General features: G+C 38.6%; 1 protein-coding gene and 1 pseudogene across 1 annotated transcript; both read right to left on the reverse strand.

Annotated features, from left to right (window-relative positions):
* Positions 1-12,240: 12,240 nt before the first annotated feature.
* Positions 12,241-12,860, reverse strand: LOC122050252 (annotated as a pseudogene).
* An 819-nt stretch (positions 12,861-13,679) lies between these two features.
* Positions 13,680-14,373, reverse strand: LOC122051326 (histone H2B.11-like). The gene has a single exon (XM_042612396.1). The coding sequence runs from the start codon at positions 14,317-14,319 to the stop codon at positions 13,861-13,863; it is 459 nt and encodes a 152-aa protein (XP_042468330.1). The 5' UTR covers positions 14,320-14,373; the 3' UTR covers positions 13,680-13,860.
* Between the last annotated feature and the right edge of the window lie 412 nt (positions 14,374-14,785).

Consider the following 14,785-nt stretch of genomic DNA (forward strand, 5'->3'; position numbering starts at 1 on the left):
CTGCAACACGTATCACAATTGATACACAATTATAGACAGTACATCATCGTAGTGGGAGGGTTGTCAAACAACCAAAAGAATTCATGTTTTGGGAAAGTTTTTGGACTTGATCCCAAACAAACATGAGTCTGATCCCGGAAATATGATGAAGCACTCCAAAATAAAGATGCAGCATCTTGGCAAAGAGCAATGAATACAGAGTTAGAATATATGTATTCTAATAAAATCTGGAAGCTTGAAGAACTACCAAATGGTGTAAAAGCCTTTGGGTGTAAAAAGGTCTATAATAGGAAAAGAGGGATAGATAGGAAGGTAGAAACTTTCAAAGCAAGGCTTGATGAAAAAGGAAACTTTTTCACTGGTAGCCATGCTTAAGTCTATCCGGGTTCTTTTATCTATTTGGCAAGTGGATGTCAAGACAGCATTCCTTAATGGAAGTATTGAAGAAAGCATCCATATAAAGCAACCAGAAGGGTTCATTACAAAGGGCTAAGAGCATCTTGTGTGCAAGCTCAATCAGTCTATGGACTGAGGCAAAGTTTCAAGGTCTTGGAACATCCAGTTTATCAAAGTAATCCAGACCTATGGATTTATTAAGTAACCGGATAAGTCTTGTATATACAAAAGGTGTGATGGAAACGTGGTGGTATTTCTTGTACTATACGTAGATAACATTTTTGGTAGTTGGAAATAATATCAAAATGTTGTCAGAAATAAGGGTATGGTTGTCCAAACAATTCGATATAAAGGACTTGGGAGAATATATATATTCTTGAGATCAAAGTAATAAGGGATCGCAAGAAAAGAATATTTTAATTATCCCAAGCTTCATATATCGAAAAGAAAAAAAAATCCTTGCTCGTTTTAAGCATGCAAAACTCCAAGAAAGGTTTCTTACTTTTTTTTTTTTAGCATAGAGTAACTTTATCTAAAGAAATGTCTCCGTAGACATCAAAGGAGATAAAGGACATGAAGACAGTTCCTTATGCTTCGGCTGTGGGAAGCCTAATGTATGCAATGCTGTGTACGAGACTGGATATCTATTTTGCCGTAAGCATAGTTAGTAGACATCAAAGCAACTCTGGACAAGGACATTGATCTGCGGTAAAGTATATATTGAAGTACCTTAGAGGCACTAGAGATTATATGCTAGCTTATAAGGCAGATAATTTGTTCCCTGTGGGTTGCATGGATTTTAACATCCAATTGGAAAGGGACAATAGTAAGTCAACCTCGGGGTTTTGTGTTTACTTTAGGAGGTAAAGTCATAACTATGGAAGAGTGATAAGCATAGGTGTTTTTCTGGACTCCGCCATAGAAGCTTAGTATATGGCAAGCCTCTGAGGTAGCCATAAAAGCTGAATGACACAATAACCTCAAGATAGACTTAGATATGATTTCTGGTTTGTCCAAAGATTATTACAATTTATTGTAATAATATTGGTGCAGTAGCAAACTCGAAGAAACCATAAGTCTATAAGGCAAGTAAACACAATCGAGCGCAAGTACCACCCAATACGAGAAATCGTATAAACGAGGAGAAGTTGTTGCCGCCTAGATTGCATCAGGTGATGACCTATAGATCCTTTCACTAAGGTCCTTAAGGCAAGAGCTTTTGATGGACATGTTGAAGGGTTGGGAATCAGATGTATGGTAGCAGATATGACAGCTTAGTCTTTTAGTATAAGTGGGAGATTGTTAGGATGTATACTAAAAGCCTATCTTTTGGTATAAACATTTATCTAGAAATAAGAATCACATTGGTCAAATGTCTATATTTATGATAAATGTAGTTGTTCAATTAATTTATATGGTAGATAACATGGTGTGTGGTGTCACACACAGAGGATCATGTTATCAGCACCTTATAAATTATAAACAGTAGCTCACGACCAAGATGGAAAGGAACAAACCATTGGAAGGTCGTAGTGTAATTAGGTATTAGTTTATCTTAACTATATAATTACACTAGTACACTTAGAATGTATTGAGTAGGACCATTAGAGGTCGTTTCTTTTATACTGACTTTATAAAGGAACAAAGACCTCAGTTATTATGGAAGTGTGTGCTCTTAATCCTAATATAATAACAAGCACATATATTTGATATTTATTTCTTTAACTTATCAATGGATGAGATTTAGTTTGATAAATCAATAAGCCCGATAAGTTGGGAAATGATATCACTTATAGTGTGTGTTGTTGATTATAGAAGGAAACTGTGTCCTAGTGATCTAGGTTGATAATGTCCCCAAGAGGAGCTCATAAGGATTGTCATGTTAAACCCTGCAGGTGGACTTAGTCCGACATGACGATAAGGTTGAGTGGTACTACTCTTGGACTAAGATATTAATTAAGTGAGTTGTCAGTAACTCATTTAATTAGTGGACATTCGACATCTTAAACACAGGGAGACTAACACACTCATAATAAGAAGGAGCCCAAAATGTAATTTGGGATTGGTGCGGTAGTTCAATAATAATTCTTTAGTGGTATGAATTATTATTGATGAAATTAAGTTGGGTGTTCGGGGCGAACACGGGAAGCTTAATTTCATCGGGAGACCAAAATCAATTTCTCCTCTCGGTCCCTATCGTAACCTCTCTATATATAAAGTAGTGTATCCATCTAAGCCCATCTTATAGTCCATGTTGTTAGCATTACTATCCAAGAATGCTTAATGTTGGTGTGATCAATGTGAACAGCAAGTTCATATTTACTTGCTGTGCCTGTGAGATGTCGTTTGCTTAAAACGTGAGAAGCTTTGTTTAAGCAACTCACAATTTTTGCTTGGCAATTAAGTCACGTTTTTGCTTGGCAATGAAGTCAACGTGAGAAGCTTGCCAATTGCCAACATGACCACATGGAATTAAGAGGAAAAGAATTTTAATTAAAATATTTCTTTTCATTGCCAACGTGAGAAGCTTGCCAATTGCCAACATGATCACATAGAATTAAGAGGAAAAGAATTTTGATTAAAATATTTCTTTTTGTGGAGAGATGTTTTAAAAGAAAGTTTTAATTTTAATAAAAACTTTTCTTATTTGAAAATTATCCACATGTTTAAAGGAGATATTTTAAACTATTATGAAAGGAAAAATTATTGAAAAATTTTTTTATAAATTTCCGGAAACAAATTAGGAAGTTTTTATTCTTGTGAATAAAAAAAAAACTTCCTTGATGGAGAATAAAAGTGGTCGGCCATGTAATGTGAAAAGATAAAATTATTTTTAATTAAATAAATTTTTCTTTTCATGGCAAAAGAATTAAGGAAGTTTTTATTTAAATTTCCTTATTTGCCAAGACCAAGGATTATAAAAGAGAGGGTAGAAGTGCCTTCATGGATAACGACTCTATTCTTTTCTTCCTCTCTTTTCCTTCTTGGTGTGGCCGGCCCTAGGGTCTTCTCTTCTTCTTCTTTTCTCTTCCTCCTTTGTGGTCAGCGGCATCAACGCAAGAGAAGTCCATGGTGGTCGGTTCTAGCTAGGAGAAGAAGGAGAGAAAGAAGGTTTTGTTTCTAGCATCCCTTGGAGCTTGGTGGTGGTGGCCGGACCTCTACTTCTCTTGGAGAATTGTGGTGGCCGAATCTTGCTTGGAGAAGAAGGTGGCTTAGGTGGATTCTCATCTCGGTAGATCGTTGCCCACACAACGTCCGGGATAAGAAGAGGAATATGGTAGAAGATCAAGAGGTTATTTGCTTACAAAGAAAGGTATAACTAGTAATTATTTTCCGCATCATACTAGTTTTTTTTTGTATAATTATTTTTGGAAATAATACCAAATACAAGAGGCATACGATTCTAGTATTTCGAATTTATTTTCGATGTTGTGTTCTTTTGTTTTTTTCTTTTCCTTGTGATTTGATTGTTCTTTTCGGTTGACCTAAAGTTATTTAAGGAAATTAAATATTAACTTTCCTTAAAAGGATTTGTCTAGTCGGTGGTGGTTGTTCCCATATCCAAGAAGGTCATGTGTCTCGCCACGTCAGTACTGGGAGCCAATTTTGGAAACTAATATTTAATGAAATTAATAACCTAGGTGATTTGGATCGAACGTGTTAAGTTCCGCAGGAGATCCAAGTCTAAACCTAAAAGAACAAATAAATTAAACTTAGGATCAAACGTGTTAAGTTCCGCAGGCGATCCAAGTTTAATTTAAAAGAACACATGGTAGCTAGGAAAAGGTTCAGACCTTTGTACAAAATTTTTGTACAGTGGAACCATTAGGTTTTCCGAGTAGCAACCAACAGGAAGGTCGCTGTATATCGACAACCTGACATGAACAAGAGAACGCTTGGAGTATGCGCGACTCTTAGTGGAGATTCCAGCCTTTGGGGATAGAGTTTTTGAGGTGCCTATTACTTTATCCACTAGAGTACAAGTAGATCTACGTATCATCTATGAAATTGTGTCGGATTTTTGTCAAATCTATAAGAAGGTGGGCCATCGATCGAAGACTTGCCGCGGAGGTGTTGGCCAAGGCCCTAGGAAACAAAGATCATAATTAGTACGGGGTCGAAGAAGGACGAGGACTAAGGACCATCCTCAGCAACAATGGAGACAAACACAACAAAGAGCAAATGATGGAATTCCGGTAGCGCCTAATGAATTGGCAATAGTGGAATTTCATAATCCAATTCCGGTGGCGGTTGTACCGCCCATTGCACGAAATGTTGAAGTCTAAAGAGCTAATGACTAGGTTGGAGTACAAGGTGGAGATGTTGATCAAACCGTGAAACTCAAAAGTATTGAAGTCCGAGATGATGTTGATTAAAATGTGGATGTCCAATATTATGATGTTGACCAAAATGTGAAATTCCAAAATGTTGAAGTACAAGATGTTGTTGACCAAGATGGAGTCCATGTTGACCACCACATTGGCTTCCAAGGTGCTGGCGAGTTTGTTAACAAAGAAGGCGTTGCAAGTCACTCATCATTTGTCAACACAAAATCTGTTGGCGAACTACAGCAGCCACCGGGTGTGTAACATGCGACAACTTCAAGCAGGGGGAGCTCCTCTTCATCCTCCATGGCATCAAGTGAAATATTATTATCTACATCTAATGAATCTTCAATCTCTTCCGTACCTACAGCTACTACCTCAACCACAAATGGAGACATAAGTGGAGCTGCAAAGGAGGTGATGCCGACACCAAGGAGTGAGAGGTAACTTCGGGCGCAAGTAGTCCGTCGAAGTGGCCAATGAAGGTAGACGCATAGAGCATTAGGAGATTTCACAAGTCCCTAAAATATTGGGTTGCACCACCTCCTCAAAGATAAAGATATCCAAGTGATGGCTCTATTGGAGACGAAGCTAAATGACAATTCTCTTGACCCAATTATGCGTAGGTGGTTTTCATGTGTGGGGCATGTTCATAATTTTGATATGACTAATCATGACCGTATACTACTTCTTTAAGATTTACACTGAGTTGATATGGATGTTCTCTCAATGACCGAACAATTCATACATTATCAAGTTCGGTGTAGAATTTTCGGGAGGAATTTCTTAGTAACATTTATTTATGGACTTCATTCTATTGTCGCTTGAAGACCGTTATGGGAGGCTCTTACGAATCTTGGGGAGACCATTTCGGAACCATGATTGATTCTTGGTGATTTTAATTCTATTATATCAACAGTGGATAGACAAGGGGGCTCTCCAGTCACCAATTATGAGATGCGGGATTTCTAAATTTTTACTCAAGTATGTGGTTTGGTGGATCTTCGCTCCATTGTATGTCGGCCCACTTGGACCAATGGTACAGTTTCTTGTAAATTGGATAAACTTTGGTGAATTCTTTTTGGTTATTGGCGGATTTCGATGATTTTACGAAGTTTACGGCGTCTGGGTGCCTCTCGGACCACTCTTGTACCATAGTGCACACTCTAGCGAAAGATTGACCTCTAAATCGACCTTTCAAGTTCCTTAATATGTGGTCACTCAATGAAGGTTTCACCGAACTTGTGATAGACTCATGGTCAGCTCCTGTTATTGGGAATGCTCAATTTATTCTTAAAGTGAGGCTAACCCGTTTGAAGAAAATATTGAGTGAGTTGAATAAAAATCATTTTGGGCATATTTCGGATAAGACAAAAAGAGCAAATGCAGATTTAGAGGAGATATAGAAAGGGATCCTAGCAGGGGGTACTATTCCCATTGACTATGATCATATACGGAGGAAGGACACTCTACTTGTGGAAGTAGAGAAACAATTTTATCAGCAACGTGCGAAAAATGTTTACTTAAGAAACTCTGATAAATGTACTAAATTCTTCCATGATGTAGTGAAGTGGAATAATAAGAGGCATTCCATCATCACACTCACAAAGTGAAATAGGGAGCAAACATCAAGCTTGGGTAAAGTGACAGATGAATTTGTAGGCTTCTTTCATGATCTACTTGGGCAAAAGGTGGTGTGTGATCCTTTGGACAGCAGTGGACTTTCTGGAAGAAAACTCACTCATGGTCAATCTGAGGACTTAATCAAGCCAGTGGAGGTGGAGGAAATTAAAGCAGCCTTATACGACATTGGGAGTGACAAGGCGTCGGGGTCCGGATCTATATAGAGCAAAGTTTTTCACTGCATCTTGGGATATTGTTGGGCCAAAGTTTATTGCTACAATTCAGGAATTTTTTCAGAGTGGTGAGCTACTCAAGCAATTGAACCATTCACTAATATCTTTGGTTCCAAAGGCAAACCATACCCCAAGAGTTTCAGATTATCGGTCTATCTCTTGTTGCAATGTGTTCTACAAGGTCATTGCAAAGGTACTGACCGACCGATTAGCAGGGGTTTGGGGGGACTTGTTGGATCCAGCACAAGCGATTTTTGTGAAAGGGCAATCTATTGGTGACAGCATTAACCTCACTCAGGAGTTGCTACGAAAGTATGCGCGTAAAAGAATCTCCCCGAGATGTATGGTCAAGGTTGATTTGCAGAAGGCATTTGATACAGTAGATTGGGATTTTCTCATGGTGGCCCTTATTGGTTTTGGCTTTCCCCAACGATATTATGAATGGATTAAGGAGTGTGTAACTATGGCCTCCTATTCTATTTCTCTAAATGGAGGCATCTATGGATTCTTTAGTGGGTGTCGTGGTCTACGGCAAGGTGATCCCCTATCTCCCTTACTTTTTGGTCTATGCATCGATGTATTATCACGCAGGCTGCAGGTTGCAGGTTGCCTTCTTATCACCCTCTTTTCACTTCCATCCTATGTGTAAAGAGGCTGGTATCACACATGTTGCATATGCCGATAATTTGATGTTGTTTGCACAGGCAAATGAGTCCTCAATAAAAGTATTGGCGAAATGTTTGGAGGTTTTTGGCAATGAAGTGGAGCTTCGGGCTAATTCTTTGAAATCTCATATGTATATGGAGGGGATTGATAATAGCATAAAGGACCGATTACGCCAACTTATTGTTAGAATGTATACTAAAAGCCTAACTTTTGGTATAAAACATTTATCTAGAAATAAGAATCACATTGGTCAAATGTCTACATTTGTGATAAATGTAGTTGTTCAATTAATTTATACTGTAGATAACATAGTATGTGGTGCCACATGCAGAAGATGATGTTATCAGTACCTTATAAATTATAAACAGTAGCTCACGACCAAAATGGAAAGGAACAAACCATTAGAAGGTCGTAGTGTAATTAGGTATCAGTTTATCTTGACTGTATAATTACACAGTACACTTAGAGTGTATTGAGTAGGATTATTTGAGGTCGTTTCTTTTATACTGACTTTATAAAGAAACAAAGACCTCGGTTATTATGGAAGTGTGTGCTCTTAATCCTAATATAATAACAAGCACATATATTTGATATTTATTTCTTTAATTTATCAATGGGTGAGATTTAGTTCGATGAATCAATAAGCCCGATAAGTTGAGAAATGGCATCACTTATAGTGTGTGTTGTTGATTATAGAAGGAAATTGTGTCCTAGAGATACTAGGTTGATAATGTCCTCAAGAGAAGCTCATAAGGATTGTCATGTTAAACCCTGCAGGTGGACCTAGTCCGACATGATGATAAGGTTGAGTGGTACTACTCTTGGACTAAGATATTAATTAAATGAGTTGTCAGTAACTCACTTAATTAGTGGACATTAGATATCTTAAACACAGGGAGACTAACACACTCATAATAAGAAGGAGCCCAAAAATATAATTTGGGATTGGTGCGGTAGTTCAATAATAGTTCTCTAGTGGAATGAATTATTATTGATAAAATTAAGTTGTGTGTTCGGGGCGAACACGGGATGCTTAATTTTATCGGGAGACCAAAATCAATTCCTCCTCTCGGTCCCTATCGTAGCCTCTTATTTATAGAGTACTATACCCACCTATACCCACCTTCTATACCCACCTAAAGGGGGCCGGCCAAGCTAGCTTGGGAACCAAGCTAGGGCCAGCCTAGGTATAAATTGGGGTGGCCGGCCCTAGCTTGAACCCAAGCTAGAGGGGCCGGCCAAATTAAATTAAAAAAGAATTTTAATTTTAATTTTTATTATGTGGAAGATATAATTTATTAAAGAGAATTAAAATTAAATTATCTCTCTTGTAAAAGATCTACAAAAGATTAAAGAAAGAGATTAGATCTCTTTCCTTATTTGTAGATTGGTGAGATATTTTCTCTTTAAAAATTATTCACATATTGTAAAATTAAAATTATGGAAATTTCTTTTTATCAACCATGAAGAGATTTTGAAGAGAAATTTTAATTTTAAAATTTCCGGAAACAAATTAGGAAGTTTTAATTGTTGATTGAAACTTGTCTAATTTGATTTCATGATGTGGCCGGCCATTAGAATTTAATTGGAGAAATTTTATTTTATTTTTCTCAATTAAATCATGTCAAAGAAATTAAGGAAATTTTATTGTAATTAAATTTCCTAATTTGCTTAGGCCAAGGAATATAAAAGAAGGGGTGAGGGTGCCTTCATGAGACACAACCTCTATTATTTTCTCTCCCTCTTTTCCTTGGTGTTGTGGCCGGCCAACCTCTCTTCTTTTCTTCCTCTTGGTGGTGGTCGAACCTTCTCTATTGTCTTGGAGCTCTTGTGGTGGCCGGATACTACTCGGAGAAGAAGAAGAAGAAGGAGAGAAAGCTAGCATCTCTTGGAGCTTGGTTGGTGTTTTGATCTTCTTCCTTGGTGAAGCTTCCTTATTGTTGGCCGAACCTAGCTAGGAGGAGAAGAAGGTGGTTGGTGGTTTCTCATCTCGGAAGATCATTGCCCACACAACGTCCGAGGTTGGAAGAGGAATACAGTAGAAGATCAAGAGGTCTTTCTAGAAGGTATAACTAGTAATTTTTCTTTTCCGCATCATGCTAGTTATTTATGGAAATAATACCAAATACAAGAGGCTTACGTTCTAGTATTTCGAATATGTTTTTCGAAGTTGTGTTCTTTTGTTTTGTTTTTTATTTTCCTTGTGATTTGATTGTTCTTTTCGGTTAACCTAAAGTTATTTTAGGAAATTAAATATTAGATTTCTATAAAAAGTTTTGTCTAGTCGGTGGTGGTTGCTCCCATATCCAAGAAGGTCATGTGCCTCGCCACGTCAGTACTGGAACCAATTATGGAAATTAATATTTAATGGAATTAATAACTTAAGGTGATTTGGGTCGAACGTGTTAAGTTCCGCAGGAGATCCAAGTCAAAACCTAAAAGAACATATAGATTAAGTTTTGGATCAAACGTGTTAAGTTCCGCAGGCGATCCAAAATTTAATTTAAAAGAACACATGGTAGCTAGGAAAAGGTTCAGACCTTTGTACAAAATTTTTGTACAGTGGAACCTCTAGGTTTTCCGAGTAGCAACCAATACTTATTGGGTTCCAAGAAGGAACATTTCCATTTCGATACTTGGGGATTCCACTAGCAGTGGAGAAGTTAAGAATTACAAACTATAGGCCCTTACTTGATATTATTACAAGGAAGATTAATTCTTGGCCAAAACATACTTTATCCTATGCGGGGTGCTTGGAGTTAGTGAAGACGGTGCTTCAATGCGTGGAGTGTTATTAGCTTTTTATGCTCCCTATTCCTGGCGGTGTCATTGAAAAAATCAAAATAATATGTCGTAAGTTTGTGTGGCCTTTAAAGCATCCTCCAATTTCTTGGGCCACTTTGTGTCTTTCTTGACAATATGGTGGTTATGGACTTCGTGATCTTCATGCATAGAACGAAACTCTTCTTAGCAAGATACTATGGGAGATCCAAACTAATGCGAATTCGCTATGTGTAAGATGGGTGCACCATCATTATCTCAAGGGGACTAATTTTTGGCATTGGGAGGTCAAAGCCTCGGACTCTCCTCTTATCAAACGACTTGTGGATATTCGAAACAAAATTCAAGGGGCTACAAATGGAAGTGGGAAGCCGAACTTGTTGATGGATGACTAGTTTGTAGGGGGAAAAGTGGGGCAACAAATGCATATGGGTTCTTCATGCCGAGAGGTCCTGAGGTGACGTGGGCATCATTGATTTGGAGGCCGGAAATTATGTCAAAGCATTGGTTTATTCTGTGATTACTTGCTCATGGGAAACTACAAACAACGGATAGAATATCGTATGTGGCGAACAAGATTTGTATTCTTTGTCAAGGTCATGATGAGTTGAATGGTCACTTATTCTTTGAGTGTCCTATCACATGTACTCTTTGGGACAAGGTGCAGAGATGGTTAGAGTTAAATCATGACATTAATTCAATAGAGGAGTTATTTCACATTCTTGGCCAACACTATAAAGGTGCGAGCCGGAAAATGAAGGCGAGATATCTTGGAGTTTCTAGTATGATCTATGTTCTGTGGGAAGCCCGTAACAGATGTTGTTTTGAGGAGATGGTCCCTGATATTGCTAGGAAGTTGCGCAAGATCCAAATTCACGTTTATCGTTTTGTAGACTTATACAGAAATTGAAGGGGCATTCTACGTTGTTGTCCGTGAGGAGTTTGATGTCCGTGGTTTTGAAGCTACATTTGCTATCCTTGTTTTTCATGGCTTGTGTGTGTACATGCAAGTCAAGTTATGAACTTGAGTGTATGCATGTGAGTAAAATGTGGACTTTGTGTGTGATGTCCATGTTTTTCATGGCTTGTGTGTGTACATGCAAGTCAAGTTATGGACTTGAGTGTATGCATGTGAGTCAAATGTGGACTTTGTGTGTGTCTTGTGATTGGGGTGAGATAAACTTGTACAGTGAGGGATCCTGTTGTGTGTAGTGAGGATTTGTATTTTGTACATATTTCCTATGATGAGGGGATGTGAGTTGGGAGGTATGAGAGAGGATGATGAATAGATCCATCATAATTGATCTATCTAGTCCGCAGCAAACGGCTCGTGGTAAAGACAGTGACAAATCCGTTGATGGCTGGGGTTTTGCCAAAAAGCCCAAGAGCGTGAATAGATCCACCATAACGATCTATCTAATCTGCAGCAAACGGCTCATGGTAAAGACAGTGTCAAATCCGTTGATAGTTGGAGTTTTGTTAAAAGTCCAAGAAGATTCATAGATCCACCATAAGGATCTATCTAGTCCGCAGCAAACGGCTCGCGGTAAAGACACGATAAATCCATTGATATCTAACCACTTGCTAAAAGTGGGGCGATGATTTATGACGGAATGACAACCATAGATTCAGTCCTCTGTGCTTTTGATGCTCCATTTGCTGTAAGTGTTCTTCATGGTTGAGTATTTTGCTTGTTGTTCGTGTTTGATTGTCACACCTATTGCCACACCAACTGTTCATCATTTTGTAATACATGTAATGGTATTTGTGTGATGTTGTGTGTGTGTAATTGGAGATTAGTTTGACTTTGTTTTTGCTTGTGGAGCATGATGGTGAGAGGGAAGTTGAGTACATGATGATGTAAATAAATTGAGTGATGATAAGGAGTTTACCTCAATTATAGAAGATAAACTTCTAACTATCATGTATGTTTCAACATTCAATTTATGAGTCTTTATCTCTTAAATTAGTTTTATATAAATGTATCTATTTCTGCGAGGAGTCTTCGTCAAGTCAATATCAAAGGTGCATTCCTAGTCAGCTATTTTCTTCACTTTTGGATAGAATCATTATTCCAATAAAAAAAATTATTTCCTTAACTTACAGCCGAAATACTCCATTTTTGGATTTAAAATGGCACAGGCTAGAAATCCTTAGGCAGCTTCTGTACAAAAACAAGCTAATTTATAGCCTCACTTCTGCACCTCAATCAGCCTTCAAGCATTATCTTGTTTGGGCTTCCTGCTCAACTCCGAATATTGCCCGCCAATCAGCTGCAAAACCTCCTCCCACAGGTTTGAAAAAGTTTCAGAAACTTCGTGAATCAAATGTGAGCTGCAAGAAGCGACGACCCAGTATTCGTATTCAATCTCATCGAGCAACTGATCAAGTTCCCAACCCGAATAACCCTCAAAGAACACAAAATCCTGGGGCATGAATACTACTCCTTTCTCGACAAGAGCTGCGGCATCATCTAAGTTGTTTCTGGAATCGAAATAAACACCTGACACTGCCTCGCCGAGACCTGGCAGCGATAAATTCTGAGTCAACTTCAATAAGGACATGTTTGCCTCAACTGGTCCCCCCGTAATGAACAGAGCAGTTGGAAAATATAGTCGCTAAGTGGGTGTTTGAGGGACTCATATGCTTGATTTTTCTACGTAGTAGACGATTCAGAATGACTCCAAAAGGACAATCTCTCGGGTCTCTAGATCCCAAACTGAGAAGAAGGATCATAGTCCTCTCGAACATTGACACTGTCAAGTTTCTCCGTAGCAAGTGATATGCATCTTGTCTCCAGCATTGGGATGGAATGTGCCCACTTGGAACCAAGCATCTGGTGTTGCTCTCAATTAGATGTTCCTATATAATTAAATCAAGAAAGTAATTACTCGAATAAAAGTTGACTTAAGAGTGAGTCAGCCCACAAGATTGAAGTTCTACTCGCAAAAGTTTATCCAAATATCCAACAAGACTAAACAGCATAAACTAGTCCTGGTTAGAAGTAAACCAGTCAGACAACCCACCCAGTGATATTCAAACAACTTGAGCATTCTTGACCCCAGCATCAAAGCAAAACAAAAAACAAAAAATGGCCCAATCTTAGATATTCTTAAATCAAGATTCTGTTGTGAAAGAAGGATTTGTTTATAGTAAACAGAAATCTATCCTGCAAAAATCTGCTAGAGTTGGTTTCTTGTTTTCTAACCAACTCTAGGATAAAATAAAACAGGATTACAGCGAAGCAACAATCATTGTATCCACAATCCAAAATATGTCACTTAATTATTTGGAGATCAAGCAATAATAATGATCAAATAGCTATCTAGGACCGAAATTTAAACAAACTTAACCACTAATCCAGAATGAACAAACTAACCACCAAAAAATTCTTGAGACTACTGATCAACAACAATGAGAAATAAATTGGAAAGCGGTCCCTAATGATTCGCACTCAAATCGCAATTTCTCTCATTAGCAATCTTTTCTAGATTGTTTTTTCGTTTGCGTTTTCTGAATGGATGCGGAGACAATTATAACATGGTTTGTTGATGGGGGAAAAAGAAAACCGTTCTTTGGATTGAAAATATTTATTACTGGTTTTAATAGACTGCGATCGCTTATTTACGAACTCAAAATCGACCAAGAACAATCATTCGAGAGAAAAGAAGCCTCGATCCAGTTGGAAATCACTATATTACAGCCATAAACTATCCATTCCAACATCAAAATGATATTTGGCTAATCGATATAGAGCAACAGAAATACAAAGAGTTCATTTCCCTAAATCAGAGTCGGATCGGAGATACCATTTGATACAGATCCATAAACAACTTTTAAGAGCTGGTGAACTTCGTAACCGCCTTGGTACCTTCGGAAACAGCATGCTTGGCGAGCTCACCGGGGAGAACTAAGCGCACAGAGGTCTGGATCTCGCGGGAAGTGATGGTAGGTTTCTTGTTGTAGCGGGCCAGACGGGAAGCCTCCTGCGCGAGCTTCTCGAAGATGTCGTTGATAAAGGAGTTCATGATGGACATCGCCTTGCTCGAGATTCCGATGTCGGGGTGGACCTGCTTCAGAACCTTGAAGATGTAAATCTTATAGGTCTCGGATCCCTTCTTGGCTTTCTTCTTCTTCTTCTTGTCGCCGGAGGCGGCATCCTTGGACGGAAGGCGCTTCTCGGCCTTGGGCTTCTTCTCGGCGGGGGCTTTCTCGGCCTTCTTCTCCTTCTCCTCAGCCGGCTTCTCAGCCGTGGGCTTCTTCTCCGCCGGCTTCTTCTCGGCCTTCGGCGCCATCGGATTCAAAAAAATCGAAGAGACGATCAATAGCACTACCACAAGCGATGAAGATGGAGGGTGCTTCGGTTTCCTATTTAAAGAGAAAAGTGCTGCCTCCTGATTGGTTGCGTTGTGAGTCTCGCGGATCGGTGCCCGGGCGCGATCGGTACGTTGATTTGGTCCACGAATCGGACGTTCAGGATCTCTCGTTGCTTGGCCTCGCGTTCAAACGAGCGCGCTAATATTTGAAAATTGGTGGGAATATCCCCCTCGCGATTTCACCAGATTCGACCGGTTGATTCGGAATTTCCAACGAATTTAACCGGTCGAGCACCTGGTCCATACAACATGAGATAATTATTTAATTATGTGATAAAATTAAATATTTATATATATAATTATATTTCAGATTTCTAAATAAAAGAGTAGTTAGCGAAAAAAATAGAGAAATGCAATTAGCTCGGATTATTGATCTAGTTTTATA

The sequence above is a fragment of the Zingiber officinale genome, chromosome 3A, assembly GCF_018446385.1.
Source record: "Zingiber officinale cultivar Zhangliang chromosome 3A, Zo_v1.1, whole genome shotgun sequence".
Lineage (NCBI taxonomy): Eukaryota > Viridiplantae > Streptophyta > Magnoliopsida > Zingiberales > Zingiberaceae > Zingiber > Zingiber officinale.